The sequence below is a fragment of the Pundamilia nyererei genome, unplaced genomic scaffold (genome assembly GCF_000239375.1).
Source record: "Pundamilia nyererei isolate P.nyererei 1_Seehausen unplaced genomic scaffold, PunNye1.0 scaffold00604, whole genome shotgun sequence".
NCBI lineage: Eukaryota > Metazoa > Chordata > Actinopteri > Cichliformes > Cichlidae > Pundamilia > Pundamilia nyererei.
Window position 1 is genome coordinate 124,177 of NW_005188005.1, and position 10,629 is coordinate 134,805.

Here is a 10,629-nt window from a genome sequence, read left to right on the forward strand (position 1 = left end):
CACACAGGAGGGAAGAACAGCTGATCCGAATACACATGATGACTGGAGGACACAAGCTGAACACAATGACAACAGACAGAGACCTTCAGAATAAAACAGGAAATCTAGAACACAAACCGGACACAAGGGGGAGGACACAGAATACCAATATCAGAATAACTAGAACAGAGGAAAATAATCATAAAAACACAAAACGCTGGGTCAACGACCCAGCACCATGACAAATAGTGACTTTTCCTAGTAATAATTTATTTTTAAAATATTGTAGCTCAGTTACTAACTCAATTAGTTTTTTGAAGTAACTACTAACTATAACAAATTAATTTTTCAAAGTAATTTGCCCAACACTCGTAATAATATCTAACGCAATTTTTGTTAAGTCTTTACTAAGATGGATTTGCAATGTTTTGATTGTGCTAGAAAGAACAAAACACAAATCAAGAAACAGTCATTTCTTTTCAATTAAGTTACAAACTATTTTGTTGCATTGAGGTTCAGTATCTATACAAGAAATGCAGTTTTTAATACATGTTTAAGTGCTCAGTATTGTATTTGGCTTTGCACTTTTTATCTGCAGGGTAAACAGGAGCATGAAGAAGTAGCTGGTTTGGTTCAGGTAAGGATTTTACTGAATTTCAGATATATTAGCCAACTGCCTGAGACAAAGGAAAGCTTGATTTTGTTGCCTATAGGGTTACATACTGATTCAATATTAATATTAATTAATAGTACCTCCGATTGACATAACTGGATGTCATTACTGCCGACGTAAATTACAGTTTTGCCAAATTTATGTTTACCTTTCAGTTTTACATTTCCCTCAGTGTCACCTGTTCTGGTCGTCTTTGCTGGTTTCTCTAGCCTTACATGTTTCAGAACAGAATCACCAATTACCAGAGTTTGATGCCTGGCAGGTGTTTTCGAAAAGTGGGGAAAAACAGTTAGACACATGAACAGATTGGTGGTGTACCAGGAGCTTCTGTTTAAGACTGTGCTTCGTCCTCATCGTCACCCAGTCATCCTGTTTCCCCGGCTGCTCGGGACAATCTGCCAGAGGGAGCTAACTGGGCCTACGCTACCTTTGGCTCCACAGGTTAAAGGGGCTTGGCTAGCTAAGGGATTTTTGAGGGTGCGAATCAGAGTCTCCAATTCTGCGATCCTGGCCTCCTGTGTCTCACTGGCAGTAATTATTTGTAGAGTAATTTTATTAATTCTTAACTAATATAGATTTAAACTGTTTTTACTGTTGTAGGAAGAACAAACCTCAAATCAGGAAACAGTCATTTCTTTTTAAGTCAGTTTAAAACTGTTTTTTTCCCCCTTCAGATTTAATGTCCATATGACAAATACAATTTTTAATACATGTTTAAGAGCTTAATATTAAACACTGCTTTGCACTTTTTATCTGCAGTGTGAACAGGAGCATGAAGAAGCAGCTGATGTGGTTCAGGTAAGGATTATACTGAATTTCAGACATATGAGCCAACTGCCTGAGACAAAGTAAAGCTCCATTCCCTGGTCTATAGAAACTGACGACTCTCTACAGAAACAAATAAATGACCGAATCTAAAAACTTAATTCATAGGGGGTTGGAGAATATACATTTTGCCCTAGCTAGGGGATTCGCCAACTGTCTCTGTAGGTCTTCATGACGGGGACTTAATTATGTAAAAGAATTGTCTCATAGATGTTTACTAAGAAGAAGGTAATTTATAATGTATCAGCCTGCTGGTTGAAAACATAAATGCATTTAAGTTTGTTGATTGTAAAACTTGTATGTTAGTGTCCTTTAAATGCTGTTAAAGAGCAATGCCAATACAAATAGTAATAATTTCCTGTATAACTCATATTCATCCTCAGGTCTTGCCATCCACAAGTGATACAGGTGAGACACATGCATCGTATTTATTGCATCTCATATTAGTCGGTGTTTTAAAGGCACCAATATTTTTTTGCAATCTACGTAACTTTACTAAGAGTAACTTTCAATGCTTTGTTCTTATTGTTTTGTTGTTTTTATCCAATCAGGAAAGAGAAAATCAGACCTTCAAAGTGATGCCAGCAGGTTGCAGTCACCAGCTAAGCGACAGCGTCAGTCTATGCCAGGATTTGCAGGTATTTACGTCTCTTTTTAAACAATGTCACAGTTTAAGCCACTATAGGGTTAAATTTCTGTTCAGCACAATTTGTCCAACATGCCAGTTTCATCTTTGATGCTAGAAATTACTTTTTCTTTGGTCTGTTGTCAACATTTAACAGTCACATGATGCATGGTATAGTAAGTTTGATTGGTAAGTGGTCACATTATGATCCTGATATACTCTAATTCACACAGGTTTGTTTTTTTTTAAACATGAGATTTTACATTTTCTGTTTATTCTAGTTTATAATTCCTTCTAAATAGTTTTTTTTTTTTTTTTACTTTTTTTGTCTACAGAATCAATCATACTGTCTGATGTGAAAAGCATCATGACATTTGTACATGAAAGACTAAATGAGCAAGACAAACTCAGTGCTTTCTTGAAGTGAGTATTAAGTTTTTTTTAATATTTTGTAATGTATGGGCCTGGTTCCACTCCTGATCGTGTGACAGTTTCACAAACCGATCACAGAGAGATTGTTTTTAAAGAAACCAAAAATTCAGAAAATGGCTGTAAAACATCCTCAGAAGCTGCGAGTTATGTGTAATTGAGTCACACAGAGAAGATGGTCCATCTTTCAAGAGTCTTGACACACACAAAAATAAGCAGTATATTCAGATAATCACAACAATTAAAATAATTCAGTCCAAACAAAATTTATGGATGTCACACTGGTTACACCAAGAAACAGTCACAGGAATGAGTAAGTACATTGATGAGGATTTAGAATCAATACTAATTGCACGTCTTTGGACTGTTGGAGAAAGACAGAGTACCGGGAGAGAACCGAGGCAAACATGGCGATAAACTCAAAATAAAAAGCCCCCAGCCAGATGTTGGTGTGAGACAACAGTGCTAAACATCATGCCACCGTGCCACCTGTACATGAACCCTTTAGGTTTAATATTCACCAATTTGTCTCTTGTGTCAGATTGTATGACACAGACTGCTGACATACAGCAGTACAATTACAGATTCTGAAATAATTCTGTAGTAAAATAAAACAACATATAATAAACAATTTGTGGAACCAGTGTATAAAACTGAAATATCTAGTAATGATTCATTGAATAATCACTACCATGATTATACATTTGAAATCTTTTGAAGCATGCTTAAAAATGTTTCATGACTGAATCCATTAACCATATTTAAAATCTTGTTCAACAGGAAAAAGATCAGTGATTTGGAGACAGACAAGAGGGAGCTGGTTGGCGTCTTTGGTAAAACTGGGGCTGGAAAGAGCTCTTTGATAAATGCCATCATTGAAGAGAAGAATCTTTTACCCTCAGGAAGCATCAATGCCTGCACCTCAGTCATGATAAAACTGGAAGCTAAAACACACAGCTCAAAGTATGAAGCAGAAATTGAGTTTATCACAAAAGAGGTAAAACAAATTCCCAAAGTTTGTTTAGTATGTGTGTTACACTGCAGTTCTGGGGGCTTATGCCTGAGTACATGGCTCAATAAATTGCTTGTCATCTATTTTTGTAGGAGTGGAAAGATGAGTTGTGGTCATTTCGTCAGCTTCTTGACAATAATAAAAATCAGGAAAAGGAAGACGATGATTATCATGATGCTGTTGAAAAGCTGTCAGCACTGTATGGACAAGAATGGAAAAAGTCCTTTGAAAACCTCATGGAGAGCAAATATTTCAAAGAAATTCCAGAATTTCTCCAATCCAAGCGGAAGATTTTGACATGTGAATCAGTAAGACAAACTCATATTACTACTATAACAGACAGCCATGATAGACTACACACTGGGGATGCTGGGGAATGCACACAGGTGAAACCAGGACAACCTGGACAAAAAAGGGAACTGACCAAATTAACAAAAGACTAAGAATTGGAAACATATCTCACTTCTGAAAACAGAATGCAGCATAGATTCAAAAGTCCAAAAAACACAAAACACTGAAAACAGATCCAGTGATCCCAACAAAACAGATCCTACTGAGATCCAACAATGATCTTTAGATGATCACAATCTAAAATTGAAAACTAATTATTCAGCTTTTAGTGATCCAATTTCGTTTAGTATTTTTTTTATGTCACTGACTTTTTAATGGTTTTTGTAAAGCACTCCAAGTTTCAAGTTTATTCATTTATAATGCGCTTTTAAAAACAACAGTTGTTGACCAAAGTACTGTACATCAAGGTTCAAGGTTCAAGGTTCAAGGTTCAACACAGTCAAAGCGGAAGACATACCAAATAAAATATATAGTATTTTCGTTTAAGTATAGATTAAACAAAAATGGAATCATGGAAAGAACAATAGAAACAGTCTCATCTTGATTTAAAAGCCAGAGATTAAAAGTGGGTCTTTAAACGGGTTTTGAAAGTCTCCATTGTTGGAGAGGTCCTGATATGAAAAGGCAATGAGTTCCATAATTTAGGAGCAGTGACGGCAAATGCCCGGTCTCCTCTGTGTTTTAACCTCAACCTTGGGACAACCAAAAGCATTTGGTCAGCAGACCTCAAGACCCTACAAGTCTACCCATCTTTAAGAGTCACTTAAAAGGGCGACTGAGGTACACTCAAACATGTGATCATGTTTACTAATCATGCTTTATATTGGACGTGAAAAAGAGTTAGTGTATTAAAGAAAAGGGAAACAACTATCAGTGTAATGGGTGAGTGCAATATCAGGACAGTCAGGGCATGTGCAATACTGGGGTTTGTGCAATATAATTGATGTGTTTCCGTTATTGTTATCTATATTGTCCTCTGTGTCCACTCTTCTTGTCATTGTTTGTTCTAGTATAATGTGATCACTGTTTTTGTCCTTGTCACATGACCTGTAAATAGTGTCTCTGTATGTTTTTACTAACTTGTGTTTAACACCAATCTGCCAGAGGGTGTGCAGATGGAAATTAGCCCAAGGCTATAACCTGGCATATTTATATTTGTTAAAATGTTCATTGATATGTATTGCCCCTCGTTCTAAATAAAATAAAAAATTTAAAAAAATAAATAAATCTTGGGGGAGAATACCGGGTTAGGAGATCAGCAAGATATATAGGGGCTTGGTCATGTAACGTCTGAAAAACAAGTGTTAAAATTTTTAAAATCAATTAGAAAGCTGACTGGTAGCCAATGTAATGATGCAAGTATGGGAGATGTGTGATCCTGCTTGCGTGTCCCAGTTAGGAGCCGTACTGCAGCATTTTGGACTAGCTGCAGTCGGACAATTAATGTAGCGGCAATACCAGAATAGAGGCTATTACAGAAGTCGAGACGCAATGAGATGAAGGCATGAATTGCTTTCTTAAAATCTCTGAGAAAGCGATCGTCACTTGCACTGAGGATTGAAATTAAACTGCACTGCTTTTGCTGTTTATTGCAGGTTAATGAACTCTCTGCACAATTTGTCAAGTACACAAGAAGTGATTCAAAACAAGGAGAAGGTAATGAAGGAAAAAAGTGGTTTTGGCCACTGGTGAAGTGTGTGACTGTCAGGGTGCCAAACAATCTGTTTCTCCAGCATGTCACACTTGTGGACCTTCCTGGAAATGGTGACTGTAACAAGAGCAGAGATCAGATGTGGAAAGGGGTAATTCACATTTACTGCTCTTTGCTTATACTGTGTTGTCTGTAAACAGTCATCTTTCAATGAAGCACTGAGACATGTTATTCTCCTTTCAGATAGTTGGAGATTGTTCTACTGTGTGGATTGTGACTGAAATTAATCGAGCAGCATCAGAGAAAGAGGCCTGGGAGATCCTGGAAAGTGTCAGTAGTCTGATTGGAAATGGTGGCGAATGTCAGCAAATTCATTTTATCTGCACCAAGTCTGATCTTGTTGATGATTCAGATGATCTGTAAGTAAATTTTGAATGCTGATCAACTACAGGGTGTTTCCATGTAAGATAAACCCAGGCTAGACAAAGAATGAAGCACAGGGTGGAGTCTTTTTTAAAAATTAATACAGAACATTTGGGTCAAAAGCAGTCTCAGATGAGATACAATTTTATGACGTTTACTGAAGATGGTGGAATTAGTAATGAACAGAGAATTCCCTGGCCAGAGTGGAACAGCGGAGAATGGGACAGGCAGTGGATTTTTTAGTTCTAGAGGGACAGCAAGAGAGAAGAGGGTGAGCAATAACAGGAGAGCAGGAGGAGAAAGTGATGTAACTGACATCATGGCAGCTTTTATGTATGTTGCACATAATGTATGAGATTATAGGAAATCGGAAGTCCTTCATTTCCCCAGATTTGAAGGATGGGTCGGGTGTATCCTTCGTGGCCCACCATATCCCAGAATTCATAGCGCGGCCCAGCCTATTCCAGTTTCCAACAATGGCGGCAGCTACTTAGTTTTAATATTACTCATATTACTCTTTCTGGGTCACAAAATAAACTTTCAAGAGATTTTCAGGTGAGAATGTAGCTGTGTATGTGTATGTGCTTGGTTTATCAAAACATCACATATTTGCAAAAGTGCGCCGACTTTTTTGGAGACATCTGTTACCCACCAGCTCGATAACTCGAGAACAGCGAACTCCTGGCACGTCATTTTCAAACCTCACGCGGTCTTTTCCTACTCCGGTTAAACAAGATATATAAATCACTTAGATAACTGAAAATGTTATTGTTTGGCTTTTTTCTGTTTTATTTGTTTGTGAGTAAATAATTTTGGCTGAGATTAAAATATTAATTATATTAGATAAAATAAAACTTTATTAATCCCTTGGGTGGGTTCTTCCAGAGTTTTTACACAGCTGAATAAACGTCAAACAGAAAACTGGTTAAACAGAAGTGTGAGATGATCAAGAATTTACTCCAGTGTCCTGTTATATTTTAGATAGCAAGGAGCAGACGGCTGTGTTTATTAAACTCAGAGACAGCTGGTGACGCAAAACTGAAGGCTAGATCGTCCAATTTCACAGCTGCTCACTTCTGGCCTACCCGGCCTCCTGAGGACCCTGCTCATGTAGACCACGAAGGACGGGTCCTCAGGAGGATGCAGCCTATGAATTTGGACACCCCTAGAGTGAACTTCGGACATGGCTTCTACATTAAACACAAGCCAAATCCCGATGCCAAAGCGGCGTTGTTTTTGAATTAATTTAATTTTATAAAACTAAATATTTGTATGCTGTATGCATCTTGTCTATTCCTAAGTTGTGAGTCTACACCAGCCATAGTCAGAGGAGCTTGCAAAGAAAAGCGTCTGAAAAGCATCTATTAACGCTGTGGATAAAAACATCAAGTTCACCAGGGAAGACACAAAGGACAACTGTTTGCCTTTCCTGGACTGCGCTGTGCACATTGAAGAGAACGGCAACCTCAACATCGAAGTTTACCGGAAGCCCACACACACGGACCAGTACCTCCTCTTTGACTCCCATCACCCTCTGGAACACAAACTTGGAGTAATTAGGACCCTACACCACCGGGCAGAACATGTTCCCTCTAAGCCTGAAGGAAAAAAGAAGGAACACACACATGTAAAGGAAGCACTCAAAACGTGCGGCTATCCTAAATGGGCGTTCTTAAAGTCAGCAAAGAGGCACAGAAAAGAAGACCAGACACCAGCGAGGGAGGATAAGAAGGACAGACGCAACAACATTGTCATCCCCTATGTAGCCGGTGTATCAGAGAAACTCAGGAGAGTTTTCTCCAAGCACGACATCCCGGTGTATTTCAGACCCAGCAACACGCTCAGACAGAAACTGGTTCACCCGAAAGACAAAACTCCTAAACACAAGCTTAACAATGTGGTGTATGCTGTACAGTGCAGTGAGGACTGCCCAGACCTCTACATTGGAGAGACCAAACAGCCACTTCACAAGCGCATGGCACAACACAGAAGAGCCACCTCCACAGGACAAGACTCAGCAGTCCATCTGCATCTTAAGGATAAAGGACACTCTTTCGAGGATGCCAATGTTCACATTTTGGACAGAGAGGACAGATGGTTTGAAAGAGGAGTGAAAGAAGCCATCTATGTCCACTGTGAGCGACCATCTTTGAACAGAGGCGGGGGTTTACGACACCAACTCTCTGCCATCTATTATCCAGTTTTGAGATCCCTTCCCAGACGCCTTAACGCCCACTCACATCCTGGGCCATCTGATCTCAGGAATTCGCATGATAAGGTGGGGCCAGGTTTCACAGTGAACCCACCCGAGACTCTGGCTGATTGGGGCCCACACCCAGTTTCACACCTTGGCTCAGGCAATTAGAGGATCATCAGGGGTCCTTTTGTCCCTCTGCGGGGGTTCAATCCCACTAGGTTTATATCTGGGACTCTCCTCCATTTGACCTTAGAACTGAAGAAGCTTCTTGGATGAGAGGTGAAACGTCTTCAAGTAACTTAAAGAAGTCCAGACGCTTTTCTTTGCAAGCTCCTCTGACTACGATGACCTGGATGACTGAGAACCTACACAGACATACACCAGCCATATTTCACAGCGCTGTGACTTATGATTTTGAATCACTCAGACTAATGTAGTATCTGTCAGTTTCTTTCTTATTTGAATAAACTCTGGCCAAGAGAGCCAGTGAGGCAAAATCTAAAATACTGTCATTACTCGTTCCCTCCCAGGCTTCTACACTTCTGATTGGCCAACATTTCTAGAAGGTTAGGATTTGGCATGTTCTTGACAGCGTTTGACTTTGTGTTTGCGTTTACATGTGAACAGAGATATTTTCCTTTAAGTGCACATGTGAATGTTTTTTTGTTTTGTTTTTTTAAACAAAAACAGAAATTCCCAGTTTTCAAAAATACCTGTGGACATGTGGATGTAGCCCAAGAGTAAATCAAAACCACCCAGCCTGCCCCAAATTAATGATGGTGATGAAAATAGTGATGATGGTAACAGTACATATATGCACATTTCTTGTAGTTCATCAGCTGATATCCATGATCGAATAGTTAAAAGAAACATGCAAGCCAAGGGCGAAGTAAAGAAGGCATTCAACAAGCGAACCAAGATTAATGTGAGTTTTATAGGCTGACAGAAAATAATACAGACTATCCACAGTTGTAAGGATGCTTTAAAATTAAATCATTTTCCCCCCAGAAACACTTCACTGATGACAGTTTCAAAGTGTTCACAGTGAGCTCCAGAGAGTTCTTAAAAGGGAAACATCTAAGTCCAGAAGAGACTGGTAGGTGAAGTCTCAGTGCACATGATGTTTTAGTTTGCTGTGACTGAAAGAATAATTATTTAATTTGAATTAAAGTGTGTAATGTCAAACGGTGGCACTGAAATTTCTTCTTAACAGAAATAACCAAACTTCAGGGATTTTTGCAAGTTCTCAATGACTGTCACTCAGAGACAGTAAACTATGTGAATGGAGCTTATGGGATTCTGTCTTTGATTCAAGGAGCCAACTCCAGAGGAGTGGTAAGATCAAGTAAAAGATATACAACAACATTCGCTTACGTGTTGGGATTTATCAATTGTCTTTGTGTTTCTTATTTATTTATTTATTTATTTTTAATTAATTTATGGGTTATTAATTGTCTCATGCATTTTTGCTGTTATATTTAGTTTCTCAGGTTCTTATTACAGAAGAGTGACTTTTAAAACCAACTGAATTCAAAAACCTATAAGAAACGACAAGTAGTTTTTATGGCTTTATTACTTCAAATATTTTTCAGGATAGTAAAAAAGGCAAGGTGTTTGCAGAACTTGAGAGAATCATGAACCTCCAGCTTGAAAATGTCCGAAAAGAAATGGAAGAGACCTTTACGGCTTTTGAAAAATGTCTTAATGATGGCGTTGAAAAATCCAAAGGTTCATATGGAGAAAAACTCAAGAACTTCTTGTATCGTGTATGTATTTTAAATCTAGTTGTAACAAAACAACAGATTTTACATGAATATGTGTTTAAATAATTCTGTTTTGTGTTTTAGGGAAAGAACAGTGGTTTTTGCAGGGTACTGAAGTGTGTCGTTGAGAATGGTGGTGTGCACAAACCAAAAAAAGGGACCCTAATAAACCTTAACATGAAGCTGGCTTCATGTCTGACTGACAGCATTGATGAAAAATTCAGAGAGACCTTCCCGTAAGAAAAGACAAGTTCTAAACAGTCACATAATATTATTCAATATAATTTATAACATATAAACTTGCCAACTCTGCCATTAATAACCACAATGTTTATTTGTTTTAGAAATGACTCAGAACGTGGAGCATTCAATGGAGTCATCAATGAATTTTCTCTTAACACTGATTCTCTGATTGAAAAGTACAAAAATGCTGAACTGCAGTTCAGGTTTCTCAGGACAGAGGTAAGAGATGAAACTTTCCTGTCTAAACTAATGGACAGTAAAAGGAAAAAAAATGTATTATGACTTGATGTGATTTTAAAATGATGTTCATCCATATTTCATGTTTTTTCTCTAAGGAAGAAAAAATTAAGGCAAAACTGAACAGAATGATGCGGAAACAGAAGAAAAGAGTCTACAGCAGTCTGACAGAGACAATTGAAGACATTATGGAAGAAGGCTATAAGAGTAAGAAATAAGAT

At 38.2% G+C, this 10,629-nt stretch overlaps 1 protein-coding gene across 1 annotated transcript in view; it reads left to right on the forward strand.

Moving 5' to 3' along the window:
• LOC102197572 (nuclear GTPase SLIP-GC-like) overlaps positions 1–10,615 on the forward strand; it is a gene marked incomplete at its 3' end in the record, with an annotated part of 49,020 nt that extends 38,405 nt beyond the window's left edge. Inside the window, exons 7-16 of the mRNA XM_005754611.1 lie at positions 3,636–3,851; positions 5,490–5,696; positions 5,789–5,964; positions 8,997–9,090; positions 9,174–9,261; positions 9,379–9,500; positions 9,758–9,931; positions 10,013–10,164; positions 10,273–10,390; positions 10,507–10,615. Coding sequence (XP_005754668.1) covers positions 3,636–3,851; positions 5,490–5,696; positions 5,789–5,964; positions 8,997–9,090; positions 9,174–9,261; positions 9,379–9,500; positions 9,758–9,931; positions 10,013–10,164; positions 10,273–10,390; positions 10,507–10,615 — 1,456 coding nt within the window. The remainder of the gene's footprint in view (positions 1–3,635; positions 3,852–5,489; positions 5,697–5,788; positions 5,965–8,996; positions 9,091–9,173; positions 9,262–9,378; positions 9,501–9,757; positions 9,932–10,012; positions 10,165–10,272; positions 10,391–10,506) is intronic.
• Positions 10,616–10,629: the final 14 nt, after the last annotated feature.